This window comes from Microtus ochrogaster, chromosome 16 (genome assembly GCF_000317375.1).
Source record: "Microtus ochrogaster isolate Prairie Vole_2 chromosome 16, MicOch1.0, whole genome shotgun sequence".
NCBI lineage: Eukaryota > Metazoa > Chordata > Mammalia > Rodentia > Cricetidae > Microtus > Microtus ochrogaster.
The window spans coordinates 46,850,454-46,865,673 of NC_022018.1; the positions used below are offsets into that span (position 1 = coordinate 46,850,454).

At 44.7% G+C, this 15,220-nt stretch overlaps 1 protein-coding gene across 6 annotated transcripts in view; it reads left to right on the forward strand.

Moving 5' to 3' along the window:
* Positions 1-15,220, forward strand: part of Phactr1 (phosphatase and actin regulator 1) — a 431,785-nt gene that overhangs the window by 262,389 nt on the left and 154,176 nt on the right. For all 6 annotated transcript variants that reach the window (XM_026782882.1, XM_026782884.1, XM_026782883.1 and 3 more), the window contains one exon: positions 5,256-5,420. In XM_026782882.1, coding sequence (XP_026638683.1) covers positions 5,256-5,420 — 165 coding nt within the window. The remainder of the gene's footprint in view (positions 1-5,255; positions 5,421-15,220) is intronic.

A 15,220-nucleotide genomic window follows, 5' to 3' on the forward strand; every position in this document is an offset into this window, starting at 1 on the left:
AAAAAAAAAAAAAAAACAAAAAAACAAAAAAAAAAAACAAAAACAGAAAACCCTGTTCGGGTTTTATTTTGGATCATCCACTTGGCACATAGGGACAGCCTCTCAAGAGGTCCACATGTCCTGCTCCTTCTGTCTCTCTCCTCTCCAGGTAGACATCAAATAGCACAGAACATGGCTTCCTTCTGACCTGTGGCCCAGTTGGAGGCTGTACAATTTCTGCTCACTGGACCATCGGTGCCATCCTCAAAGGGGGCATTTTATTATTGTTTTCTTTATAATTTCAGACATATATACAGTGAATTTAGATCATATACCCCCTACTCCTCCACTCCCCTCCTCCCCTAAATGGAGCCTCCATATCACACACTACCACCCCCAGGTTCTGGGGACACTGCAGAAGATGGGACAGAAAGATTTAAGAGTCAGAAGTGTAGAAGGACTTCTGCAAGAACAATGTCGTCTGGAAGTGACACAGTCGTTGGCCTCATGAACTCACGCAGCTTGGGCTGCCCAAGACAAGCCAGTAGACATTCCAGCATGGAGAGGGGGAAAGCTCAAGAGGGGAGGGGCCTTTCTATAGCTGAGCCACCCTGAGAAATGCAACAGTAAGCATGTAAGCATGCCAGGTGAAGTGATGTACCCACCTATTGTCAACACGTGCCCACAGAGTGCCCCAGGTCACATGAAGGGTTGGACACAGCACCAGATGTTTTGGGTTCATCTGAACTAAAATCGTGCAGAGGTCAAATATGACCTTTCCTGAATTTCTTTCTCTCTTTTTTTTTTGATTTTTTTTTAATTTTTTGCTTTTTTTTGTATTTTTTTAAATTTATTTATTTATTAAAGATTTCTGCCTCCTCCCCGCCACCGCCTCCCATTTCCCTTCCCCTCCCCCAATGAAGTCCCCCTCCCCCAGTCAAGTCCCCCTCCCTTATCAGCCCAAAGAGCAATCAGGGTTCCCTGACCTGTGGGAAGTCCAAGGACCACCCACCTCCATCTAGGTCTAGTAAGGTGAGCATCCAAACTGTCTAGGCTCCCCCAAAGCCAGTACGTACAACACATGGGCACAGGAGACCACTTCCTGAATTTCTAAGTAGAAAGAAAAACAACATCTTCCAACCATTTCCCTGTAGACCGGACAAAATCTGGTTGTCATACAGGAAAACCTAACTGCCTATTAAAGACTGTCCCCTTGGATCTGCTGCTGGTAAGCCCCTAGGAGATGCTAGCCCAGGCCTCCCTCTGTTGGCAGGCTCTGAGCTAGCTCAGCTGCCTGGCTTCCCGTCCTTTGGTTCATTATTCCCCTTCCTGTATCAGACCCTGGAGTTGATTCTTGTGTGGGTGAATGTCCTTCCCCTCCCCAGCTGCCTGATAAAGTTATCCTTGAGATTGAGAACAGAGAGCTTGAGCAAAGCAGGCTTTCTGTGATGTGTGTTGAAGGCGGTTGATTTCAACAATACTTCTAGCCCACACCCCTCCCCTTCCTCTTGCCTTTATCCTATTATCTCTCACATCCCTGAGTCAGGAGAGTACTTGATCTCTGTTCTGTTTTGGTTTTCTTCCTTTTTTTTAAAACTGTATTCACAAGTTGGCCTTGTGCCTTCCAGTGTGATTATCTGATGGCAGAGCAGTCAGGTTGAGCACTAGCCTCTGTCACCAGATGAATAGATGAAAATGTAGCGTGAGTGATTAAAGTACAGATTAATTAAACGTGGTTGGCTCAGCAATCTCCTGCACTTATGGGCTAAGTATCTTGAGTTTTAATAATACACTTATCAAGGTTTCGTTTAACTAGACTTATAATTATGCCTTTTAAATATTTTCTCTGCTGCTTGCCACTCTGGGTTTACAAAAGCCCTCCTAATTGGTTGCAATTATTTTAATGCAACAATTTCTGAACCATTTTTATCATCCATTGCTTAAAGATGCAGCTGAGAACAACTTCAGTCACTGTTTTATTGCCGTAGTACAACACGTGACCAAAAGCAACGAGGAAAGAGTATATCTCAGCTCAAAATACTTGGCCACAGTCCATTGCCGAGGAACGCAAACAGGACAGGAACCTGGGGGCATGAGCTGCTAACCGAGGACATGGAGGGGAGCTACTTAACTTCTCCTAGGTCCAGAACTAAACTCTATCAGAAATCCAACCCAGAGCAGCAGTGGCAACTCAAGCAGCTGATACCGTCTAAAGGCAAGGAGGTCCAAACGCGTTGCTGCCCCACGGCTCATTTTGCCCATTCTAGTTGGCTTCTTTTTCAATTTTTATTATAGCCTGCTTTTTAATTTCTTTTTAGTTTTAACGCCTTCCTGATGATCTGCTATGCATCCTTATAGAAAATCTCCCAAACCTTCATCTTCTTCCCTCAGCCTCCATCTGCCCTCCCCAGGGCTGCTGGAGGAATCTCCTTTCTGCCTAGGTCTGACCCGATGCGAGCCTCGGTTAAGGCTTTCAACAGCATTGCATAAAGACTTGAGGTGCTGAGCGCTGGTGTGCGTGCTAACCCCTCCTTCTCTTCTCCTTCCTGGAAACCCCTAAACTTCTCACCCTCTTCCCAGTATCCTGAATCCTGCAATGTGCCCTAAAGATGAGATTGTTTCTGCTCTCCCACCTGGAAATTTTCCTAAAATAGTTCCCCAAAACCTTGGGCTATAAAATTCAACCTTTGGGGGAAAAAAGTCATACTATCTGGGCCCAAAGCCCTTGACATTGAGCTGCCAATATCTTCTACTTCTTCCTTTCTCATCAGTGTTTATTTAAAGACATTACATCATTGTCATGAAAACCCCAAACTTTAGTCATTCTTCCTTCGGCATGCCCCTGCTTGAATCACAACTGTTATTTCTGAATTTCTGGCACTGCCTTCCTAGGCACTAGAGAACGTGAGTACAGAAGCCTTCTGATTATTCTCTTTGGCGCCTCTCCTTGTCTGCTACAGGGATATGATGTGGGATTCCCCTCTGTATGCTATGGATATGTTTTATTACCATTGATTAATAACAAAGCTGCTTTGGCCTATGGCAGGGAAGAATGGAGTTAGGTTAATTGGCCTATGGACCAAAATGGAGTTAGGTGAAGAAAACTAATCGGAATGCAGAAAGAAGGCAGAGTCAGAGAGATGCTCTCCATTGATGTCACTGCTGGATTCAGCCCCTTTTTGTTCCAAGATGGGTCATGTTTTTAACCCTCTTGGGTGTGTTCTTCTGCCAGGCATCTGCTTCTCTCTATTTTTTTTTCCATGAGAGAAAATTGCTTTTCTCTATCAAAACCTGGAAACATGAGCTCTCTCCAGGGGCCTCTCCAGCGCTGAGAATGAACATTCGTCTCTTAGATTTTAGACTGGATGCCCCTGTTGCAATGATGGACACACCAACCCCTGTCTCCTCTGCTCATGAGTACATCTAGTTCATCTTTTTGTCTTCCCCAGAAGTGACCACAGAGTCCGTCATAGTATTAAGTAGTCAATTGATCAGACAATGAGGAAGAAGAGTCATCTGTGTTGAATCATATACAGATGGTCCCCAGCTATACCTGGTTAGACTTTGGGTCTTTCAACTTACATGGTGTAAAGGTGATATGTGAAGTAGAAACCGTACTTTGCCTTTTTCATTGAGATCTGTTCCTTGGCTGGTAATGCTGGGTCAGATCCTCACAACATCAGGGACCATTTCTTGTAAGTCAGCCACAAGGGAAAACAGCAGTGCTCTGCAGTTCTCTCTACTGCTAAGCAGTAACACCTCATAGGTCGCATGCAGTCAGTGTGTCTGGAATTGAATGGCATTTTAATTAGTGACAGTTTATCAGGATGTAACCGTGTCCTCAGTCTGAGAACACCTGTAGTTGAAGGATTAAGTGCCCTCTTTATGTTCAATCATTGTTGTCCCCACCCCCAAAATTGTGCCTCCCCCTGTGTTCTTTGTGTTAATAATGAAGATTTCCATTCTGCTGTCCTAAATCTGGACTTTGAGAATAATCCATCTCCTGCCCTTCAGGTCGCTCAGTCAGTCAGTCATGTGACCTGTGAATAGACTTTGATTTCTACCTGCTGCCCAGATGCATCCGTAACCCTTAAATCCTGCCGCTCGGAAACTGCCATGCTGTCCCTTCTCACCAGTATGACCGCCCCAGGATGCCACATAGTTCATTCCACCAGTATTTGTGAGTGAAGGGCAGTCCTATGTCAAAAGCATGTTCAAACCCCAACAGGCAAACTCTCCAGTCCCATGGTCAAGCTCTCAAGGACTGCGTCTGATGCCAGAGACTAGGGAACAACTTCTTATGAAGACAGGAATAATATGGTAGATGAAAGCTGCCCGCTCACCCAACTGCCAGGAAGCAAAGAGACGGGAAGAGGAAAAGTTGGAATACCCTGTTCAAGGGCACACCCCTGAACTTCCTCCCAATGGGCCCCACTTCTAAAGATTGCACCACCTCCTGATAGTGCCACAGACTGGAGACCAAGCTTAACACATCGGACTTTGGAGGAGCACTCCAAATCCAAACTATAACAATGTGGCTATTAGTTTCCCAGGGCTCACAGCCTAGAAACATTTTAAAGCAAGGCTCCGGGATAAAAGGAAGTGCCCATTTACCAAAGGAGGGGAACGCTGCCTGTCCAAATCTCAGTGCTTCGAGAGCCTGAATCCAGCAGCAGGGCAGTAAAAGCAGCAAGCAGTGGGTGGTGGAGACAGCAGCACCAGAACAGGAAGCAGATGATGCTTTCTTCCTCCCTTCTTCTCAACCAGCAAATATATATCCACCATATATTGGGTGAGAAACTACCACACTAATAGTTACACCAACTCCCCTGTGAGTCTTCAGATGGCCTCTGGGGAGTTCTGTCACCAACCCCTGACATCTTCATCCTCCTCCTTCCCTGTCACCTTAGTCAAGGATGAATACATTTGATTGGCATGGTGGTGGCATGCCTATAATCCTAGCTACTCAGGAGGCTGAAGCAGGAGTGTTGCTTGAAACTAGGAGGCTGGGACCAGCCTGTATGTCGCCATGAGAACCTGCCTCTTTAAATAGTAGCAAATTTGGTAAAGGTGTTCTAGATCTCTAGGGTTTGGCTGACTGTCCCCAAGCTTTCAGAACACGTTGGTATGACTTCCATTCCAAAAGGCAAAGGGAGCTCAAGTCACGTGGTCTCTGTTATCTGTCACCATGGAAAAGCTGGCCATCTGTGAGGCTCCCGTTTTAACACTTTTCCCCCCTTCTCTTTATTTCCAATCGCTTTCTTGGGAAAAACAAGCCGAGGAAGTGGAGAGGCTGGCGGCCATGCGTTCTGACTCGCTGGTCCCTGGTACGCACACCCCACCTATCCGGAGGAGGAGTAAGTTTGCCAACCTGGGAAGGATTTTCAAGCCTTGGAAATGGAGGAAGAAGAAAAGCGAAAAGTTCAAGCACACATCGGCAGGTAAGGTGGCTGCTGGCCTTCTTTCTCATTGGCTGTTCGTTGACTCTGCGTCTTAATCCTGAGGATTTGATTTCCATCAGCTGTCTGACCCAAAGCAGAGACTCCAGCCTTGCGATTGCTGTCGCCTTTAATAATTGCTGATATGGTAAGGACTGGATTTTAAGCCTCAGCTGCTTGCTGTCCCTTCTCTCATGGAGGTTTTTCTTTTCTCTTGTAGGATATTTTTTAATTTAAAAATGCCTGCTTTTGTTTGATCTATAAATATTCTGGACTTGGAATTCCACCTTTTCTATAATTGAATAATTTCACTCCAGCCCCAACAATCCATTTCTTATTATTCACCGATTGTCACTGCTCCAGTAAAAGTCAACACCCAGCAGAAAATGACTTATGTACGGTCGTTGGCAGATAAGATCGGGTTATTTCATGGAGGAAGAATCATGAATAAGTGATTCTTGGACTAGGCAGAAAAACAAATGATGGAAGTGAATTCTCACCGCAATGTGAAGTTAGCCATGCATTTCATAGCTCAGTGGCCAGCTGGGAAATGTTGGGGGAGATAAGCTCAGCCGCAAGTCGTCATTCCTGGAGCCAGGCTTCCTGGGTTCAAATCCAGGTTCTGGTACTTGTTGGTTATAGGAGCTTGTTTGGTTTATTTACCTGTACCTCAGCTTCCTCATCAACAAAACAGGAGGATAAGAATCAGTCCTTTACATGAATTTTTGTTTGTGGAGACTCAATGAGCAAAACAGGCAGCTGTTTTTAAGAACATGAGGATGCGAAGAGAAAAATGTGGAGGCAAAGACAAGGAGTTTGTTTGTTTTGTGGTTTTTCGAGACAGGGTTTCTCTGTAGCTGTGGAGCCTGTTCTGGGGCTAGCTTTTGTACATCAGGCTGGTCTTGAACTCACAGAGATCCGCCTGCCTCTGCCTCCTGAGTGCTGGGATTAAAGGTGTGCGTCACCACCGCCAGACTGACAAGGAGTTTTATCCTGCTGGTTTTAGAGGAGATGGTAGGAAATGTGTGCAGATCGCATTTGATTTTGTGGTAGTCTTGGGTTGCTATACCAAAATACTGCCCACTCAATGGCTTAAACCAAAGATGTTTATTTCTCATGGTCACAGAAGCTTTAAGTCCCAGGTGAAGTTACAAACCATGTTGGTTTCTTTTGGAAACCTCTTGAGTTGGTCAGTGATGGCCATCTCACTACATGCTCACGGACCATCTTCTTTCCATGTATGCACAGAGAGAATGCTGCCTGGGTGTCATCTGGGGGGGGGCACTTATCAGAGGCCCACGATCTTGACTTTATTTAAACCTAACCGGTCTCCAAAGACACACATCTATCTACATTCATACTGGGGCTTAAGGATTGAGCATGTGACCTGAGAATACTACAAGTTAGTGTTTGTTTCTCTTTATGGATGCTGTCACTCCCTGGGCCCTCTTCTAGGCTTTTGTTGTCTTCTCCCACCGTTTTCTAGAAACGCATCCTGTTATCTCTCCCCAAGGCTAGCGCTTCCTCTTTTGGTTTGGCTTCTGTCCTCTGTCCCACTCACAAATGAAACTCTTAAGTGATGGGCTTCTTGTGCCTGAGTGTCCGTCAACAAATCCAACTGCACAAAGAAACTAGAGTAACAAACAGGAAGATTTTGAGATGGGGATAGTTCTCCTGATGGACACTCTCAGTACCTGCTCCCTCAACACCATAGCCCCATAGCTCCGACTTGCTGGCTTCTGGAGTAATAATGTGCTTCTCATTTCATGAGTTTCTAAATCATTGCCCCTCTGGGGCAGTCCCTTCACTCCGACTCTGCCTTCTCTTCCCGTGGATGGAGGCAAACATGATGGTATCAGATAGCTCATGAAATAGTAACAATCTGAAAACTTTACGCGTAAAGCTATTTTTGAGAAAAAGTCTCCCCGTCTATAGCCAGTAGACTCCCTAACTTCAAATCCTTCTCATTGTTCTTGCGGTGGTCACCATAACCAGGCTGTTGGATTTGGCAGCTAAGAATGTCATTTAGATGTGATTTCTCTCTCTTTTTAAAAGACACAGCTCCTAAGTGGACATAGTTGCAAACTGCCCTCTACAGCTGTATACCTGAGCCTAAGTACAGCTTTCGGACCACTCCAGAGAAGTTTCTTTGTGTAGTGGTTAGCTGTTACTCCAGAAGCTCACAAAGGTCAGAGTGCAGAGAATCAGTTTCTGGAGAGTGTTCAATCAGAAAGGGTCATCTATATCATGCCTCCTTACCCCAAACCTCAGAGAACATCTTAGAAGAGGGAAAAGAGGTCAGGGAGAAATGGGGTGAACTGTACTCCCTGGTTTTGACAGGACCACCGTAGACATGAGCTCACAGCAGTTGTGATTGCCTACAAAACACCTTCATGAGCTCAAGCTTGTCGACATCCCAGCATGGAGCAGGGAAGAGTTCATGCCCATTTAAAAAAAAAATGAAAAGGAAGTAGAGAGGAAACCTAAATAAAATGTACTCTGTCAATGACATAAGGCAGAAGATAGTAGAACAGAAAGGAAATGGAAGTGTCCTCTGAGGGCCTGTTGACATTGGTTTCTGCTGAGGAGCTATCTTTAAGGTTGGAGCCCTGGTAATTGCCCTTGCTCCATGGGATGTCTCCTCACCCACATATATATGGGCAGTAATAATTGGACTCTGTTAGTTACACAAAAAAAGAGCGGGAACAAGAGGACTGGCAGATAGCTCTAGGAGGAGTTAGGGGGAGGAGAGGCATGTGAATATGGCCAAAATACATTATCGGCATGTAAGGAATTCTCCAAGAATCAGTAAGATTATACATCAATAAAAACAGACAACTCCTGGATTAGAAGGCTGCACTATAGAACAACTTTTTACCATACTAGATGGATGGGCAAACCACGTTGCTGAAGCTATTCTAGCTTATTTTAAATCCCATGTTTCACCCTGTAGCATCCCTTCTTCTTAACTGGATTCCAGAATGTTATTTATTACCTTTTCAGAGGAAAAACTTTCTGGGCTAGTTCTTAGCCCAAAGGGATAATTTGACAACATAGGAATAGTCAAAACAATGAATTGTATTCTGGTATATAATTTAAAGTGGTGACTTTCCTATGTTTGGGTAAGTCACAAATATGAGAACTATACAAGAGGATTCCTAGATTACATGAATGCAGACTGGTTAGCTGTGTTCAGCTGGTGTGGATATGTTTGTTTTGCATGTGTATCCCTTTAAAGAAATTCATTTTCTTTAAAGAAAGTCATTATTCAGTTACTCTTATTGAAGCTAGTAAGACAGCTCGCTCAGGGCCATCACAACAGGTAGGGCAGTCTTTGAAGAAAGCTGAGCGAGACTGAGTAGGGGGGTAATGACTAAGAGAATGCATCTCCAGGGATAGGAGAAATCTTGACTTAAGCAACTAAAGGGTTTTTTTTTTTTAAATCCAAAATCAGGACAGGATGATCAAACATCACTAAAAAGAAGTGTAACAAAGTATAAAGGATCCCATTAGGGACTAAGGTGTGTCATATATTAAAGGTGGAGGATTCTAGCTAAAATTGGATGCTGCAGAGAGGAACACAGAAATCCAGACCTTTGCCCATCTCCTCCATTGCTTCCAGATCAACAGAGATGTGAAAAGGCATTTTCTGTAAGCTCCTGCTTTCATGAAGCCCCCCACACACAACACACCGTACCATCCCCATTGCCCTGACACCACACCATCCCCATTTCCCTGACACTATACCATCCCACCACCGTGGACTTACATCCCCTCACTGTGAGCCTCCTCCAAGCTGTTTCCTACCAGGTGTTTGGTCACAGCAACTAGAAAAATAACTAATATAACACCGATAACCTTTTTCATTAGCTGTGGCTGTTCATCGCAGCTTTGGATAAAGCTATGGGAGCCATCCTGCTTCATAATTTTACCAGTTGAGTAAAAAGAGAAACAGAAAAGAAAAAGGAGAAAGGATTTGTATTCATGTCCAAGATTTCTGTAACAAGTTGCCGTAAACTCAGTGGTATAAAGCCATGGAAATGAGTTGGCTCACAGTCTGAAGACTACAGTCAAGACACTAGTAGGACTGGCTCCTCCTGGGATTCTCATAAAGAAATCCTTCTACCTCTGTCCGTCCTGCTGCATTGCTTGGCCCATTTCTGTGCTTCATCTCTGGAAATTGGATTTAGAAATAACATTTAGTAATAACCCCATTCAAAGATACTTCTGAGTCAGGCATGGTGTCTCACACCTGTTAGCACAGTCTTAGGAAGATCTTTTACATAGTGAGTACCAGGCCAACTAGGCCTACATAGTGAGACCCTGTCTCAAAACAACAACATCAGCAAAAAGACTTTAACTTTGTTATATTTGTCATTAACTTATTTTCAAGTAAAATTTTCATGGTCACTAGGAACTTTCATGTGTTCTTTGGAAGGCAGCAAGGGTTAAGATAGACATTTAGATTAGAAAAGGGAACTCCAGTAGATTGGCAAGAATTAGAAAAGCCAATAGACGTCAAGATGCAGAGAGGTCAAAGAACTTCAGACTCTTTCTTAGCGTGGAAGGACAGGTGCTGATGGAGGCAAAACCCACATCCTCAAATAAAGGAGCCTCAAGATAGTACTATATGGAAACAAAACACAGACCATGGTATAGGCTTACATACCTGCATATCTTATTTATAAAATTATATGTTGGCTTAACTTTGTCCTTGTCAATTGTGTAAGTCAAAAAACTTACCTGTGCAGTTTTCATGTTAAACTCTTGACAATTTTGCCTGAGAATGCTTCATTCTTTCCCAAACTGAGATGTTCCCATCCACCGTCTTTGTAAGTGACTAAAATACTAACACTTAATGAAGTCACAGAACCCAAGGTTGCTTTCCAGTCCCTCTCTTCCCGTATTAGCAGACTCTACCGATACAAGAAGTGGTATGTTAGGACAGCAACTCCCAGACAGCAGTCACTGCTTGCCTGTTTCCCTACCCGCTGTGAGTCACACTGGCACTCAGCCGTACCCAGCTGACAGCCATAGCACTGAGCCAGAAACAGTAGCACTCCATCGGTGGGACACAGAGATAACCCGCTTGCTTTTGCACATGGGTCTTCTTTGTCAGCTAGTACATACAGAACAGGATCCGGGGACAGGGTATCGTAAGGGCTCCCAGAAGCAGAGAGCACCGGCTTCTCCTTGGGCTCCTGAGCTTAACATTCATTCTGCTGAAATTGCTTCTTACCCTGAAAGCCTCCAGGGCAGCAGCAGCAAGCCAGCCCTTAACCCTGGCCTGGGATTCAGTGCTTCATCTTGCTCCAGGTTGCCCCTTGTCCGTAAAGCCAGAACACCCACAACCCAGAGTCACTGCTGACATTATGAACCCTTTCCGGCAAGCCCATATCTTTAGATAAAACTCCTTAGATAGAGAAGGCAGTTTATACTGAAATGTTGGATTATGGCTTTGAACCTGGTACTATGGGCTGCTGGGCTCTTCTGGAAGTCTGTTCCTGATCCTCAAGATGGAAAGCCCCTTCGCTAATCTTAGATCACTAATTCTTCTCTGCTAGGAATTCCTAGCAAGTCACATGATTAAGGGATGTACATTTGGTATTCTTGGAGCAGAGAAATGCAACCTGAGACTGCACGAAGCCTTGTCTTTGTTGTGTAGTGTAGCAGTCCATTGGTAGTTAATGGAAGCACCATTCTTTTCCATAAAGGCAAGATCTGCCTGCCATGTAGGCAAGCTCTGTGGACCGTCACTGGCACAGCTGATGAGCTAGGAGTTTACATTTTTCCATGATGGCTTGAAAGGATGGGACTGACAGACAGCACTGAGAAAGAGAACCAACCGTGGGCCTTAGCACCCTCGCTTTAGAGTTTCTCAGTCTCTCCAATTCCCTAACAGCAACGGTGTCTCCTCCTTCCTGAGAACCTAGGTTTCTAGACTTCTACAAACCACAGGAAATGCAAAAAGGATCCCAACTCAGCATGCTTCTTTTATTTGTGTGTAGGCCATCGTCCATGAACTTTGAGTAGCGAGGACAAGCATGGATTGTGCTCTTCCCTCCTCTAAAGGTCGTGTCTTAAGGGAAGAACACATAATTAGGCTAGCGATCGTGGGGCGGTAAACGTGATGAGAGAGGAGATGCGCGGAGCCTCTGAGCATGCAAAGGAGACAAGCCACGTAGTTAAAAGTTACCAGGAGAATTTTCTGGAGAATTACATGATTAGCCAGGGAGTAAGACAATGAACACAAGCAAGTCTTCTCTCCTGGCCAACAGAACAGAGTAGCACAAAGCCCAGAGAAGAGAGTTTAAGATCTGTAGCCTTTAAAACAGGTTCTGGGTTGAAAGGCATTGTTAGCTTAAAGAAGGTTTGGAGGGAGAGGAGAATGGAGTTTGAAAAGCTGGATAGGGGAAGGTGCTGGATATTGATCAGGGTATGTTAAGGAGCCTGGGCTTTATCGTTAAGCAGTAAAAAGCCTTTGAGGACTTGGGGAGGTAGCTCAGGCAGTAAAGTGTTTTCTATGCAAGCATGAGGACCCAAGTTCATTCCCTAGAACCCACATTGAAAAGCCAGATGTGGTGGCACACTCACAACCCCATGCACACATGCAAGCACACATGCATGTATGCTCACCTGCACGCTCACACACAACCTCTCAGGAGACTGCACTGCACTTTTTTAAAGGTCAGTCTCTATCCTATGGGAAAAACTTGGCATGGAACCCAAATGTTGTTTTCAAGTATATAATGTCACAACATCTACATATATGTTTGTGACAAAAGAAAATTTACTTGGGATAGAATCAAGAAGACACCTCCTTAAAGCCACATTAAATGACATATTAATTGTTCCTGTTGATTCTGGCAGCAGGCAAACCAGCTAGCAGGTGGTCGATTATAAAGCTGGAGAGAAGGGAAGGCAGACTAGACCAAAATAGTGACAGTCGCAGCTGACGACTATGAACAAACCAGAAGGTACTTAGGAAACAGGATGGGCTATATTGATTAGAGATCAAGTATGGAAGGAGGGTAGAGTGAATTCCCCTTGAACTTACAGATGGGCAGTAAGGTAGCAGGCTACTGTTCTCTGTGTCCGAGATTCCCAAGAGAAGGCCACGAGGCAGAATGATACATTTGGTGAAATGCCGACTTCCATGTGTTTTCAAAGCGTCAGATGGAGGGTCGCCGGGGATAGAGCTCTGATAGGGACAGAAGAGATCTGTCTGAGAAAGCAGATGGGAAGTCATGGGCACCTGGGCTGACCTTGAAGCCATGAGATATAAACTGGAAAGCTACTTGGGAAGCAAAGGGGTTGGGAGCAACCCCGAGGACCTCTGACCTGGAGGTCATGGATAAAAACCGAGAAGGCAGACAAGGCTTGATGGGAAAAAAGAGAAATCCAGGAGAAACTGGCAGTGTCACCAAATCAGAGCATGGGAGTTGAAAAAAGGAGAAAGGTCAACACTGCAGGTCCTGACAAGATGCTCCCTTGACTGGGGAGTCTGCAGTGTTCACTCGCCATTCATGTCTTTGGAATAATGATTCTATGGAAGCCACATGGCTGGAGTTTAGTTAGCATCCGCTGACGAGTAAATGCAAGGAGAGGAAATAGATTTTGAAAGTTTGCTTGAGCAGAAGGAGGAGGAAGAGGACTTGAGCATCAGAAGGTGTTTTTGTTTAAGGTCTGTCAGATTGCGAAGCTGCACAGTTTGCTTTAACGCAGTGTTCATGCACCAAGGGAAACTGAAATAGTCTCGGGGGGGAGGGGGATGATTGCAAAGCCAAAGAAGTAACACTTCACACATCTTTCAGCGATGACAGCTCTCGTGCTTAGGAAAAACAAACATAAGTGTCTGCATCTGATTTCCGTAAGAAAGCACCGCACCAAGCGGAGTAACCTTCAGCATCTGGCTGGGTCACACATTCCCTTTGGGGGATTGTTGGGCACATTCCATCTGCTTTGATCCTCAGCACTAAAAATAGACAGAAACAAAAAGAGGTCAACCATGGACAGGCCGAAAATATTCTTTCTTGTCTGTCGCATCTATGACCCACAAAGGGAATGTCTAGGATTTACGAGGCAAAGTGGAGGTAGGGAACAAAGGCTGTGGAAATCTGTGTCTTTTGGAGCTGGCTTGTGAAAGATACAACCATTACCTCTCAAAGTGAAGTTTAGCCAGTATTTTTGCTTATCATTCAAAACTATTACATGCCTTTCCCCCTCTCCCTTAATGTCTCAGTAAGAAGCAGAGAAACTGTAGGTACCAAAGAAGTACATTTTGAACTGCAAGTCAGTCATGTGGCCAGCCAGGTTTGTGTTTCAAAATTAATGGTGAAAAGAAGAAAGGAGAGGAAGGTAGTTACTGGGGCCAAGGTGGAAGGACTTAGTTCTTGAAGGATTTGCCATCCTTCATAATTGTTCTGCTTATTGGAGTAATATGTAGATTCAGCTGCAAAACAGCACAAGCTGAAACTCTGAACAGCATTGTTCTTTGAGTTGTCAGTGGCTGTGTAACAATATCTTCCATGCTTATTACCTTAAAACAGCAACCATTAGATCATCCCTCATGACTGAGAGGTTGGCTGGGCTCAGCTGGATGGTTCTTCTGCTAATCTGTTGGGAAATCTGTTATACATTTGGAAGTAGATGGGCTTGAAGTCATTTGGAGACACACGGGGTCATGATGGGGGAGCTAGGACTATACCCTGTCCATGTAGTCTCAAGGACTTCCTATGTAGTCTTGTCTTTTAGCTTCTCCAGGACACAAATCAGGGCCCCCTAGAGAACAAAAGTGAGGCCCAACATGCTATAATAGACTTAGATCCAGAGAGCTGGTAAGATGGCTTCAGGCTTAAGAGGATCTCTTGCTGTCCCAGGGGACAAAAGTTTGCTTCCTAGCAATCGGATTGAACAGCTCACAACTACCTAAAACCCTAAATCTGGAGTAGTGAGTGGATCACACCCCCTTTGGGGGTGGGAGTGTCAAACATCTCTTTCACAGGGGTCACTTAAGACCATGGGAAACACAGATTTTACATTATGATTCATAACAGTAGCAAAATTACAGTTCTGAACAAGGCAATGAAAATTTTATAGTTGGGGGATCCCCACAATGTGAGGAGCTGTATTAAAGGACCACAGCAATAGGAAGGTTGAGAACCACTGCTCTAGAGGATCCGGTGTCTTCTGGTATCCATGGGCTCATGAGTGTGCGCACACGCGTGCACGTGCATGCACGCAAACACACACACAAATAAATCTCTTTTAAAACAGACAGATTCCGAATTGATGGAGATTCACAGTATGGTATTTTCTGGTAATCAAAGTGAGTCACAGGGCCAACCTAGAATCACCATCAAAGTGGAGTTAACAAGGACATGGATACTGAGTTGTCTTTGGAGGCCAGCTCCCACCCTTGTTCAAGGCGTAACACCTGACAGCTGCCATGTATTCTTCCTGTCAAGGAAAGCATGCTTACCCTAGGATGCCAGCAACAACAATGGGTCTGTTGGATTTTCTGTGCCATGGAAAATAAGCACAAATTTGCCCTCGCAAATTTGTGGACTTTAATCTTACAACAGACATGTGTGTCATTATAATTATTGCCAGCATTGGGGATTGACTCTAGGGCCTCAAGTATGCTCATCAAGGGCTCTATGACAGAACTACATCTCCCAGCTCTTCACGTGGTATTATGAACCACACTTAGCAGGTAGAGAAACCTGGGGCTCAATACCTGAACGTTTACAGTTGCGAAGCTGGGATTTGACTTGGTTTCTTTTTTTTTTTTTTTTTTTTTT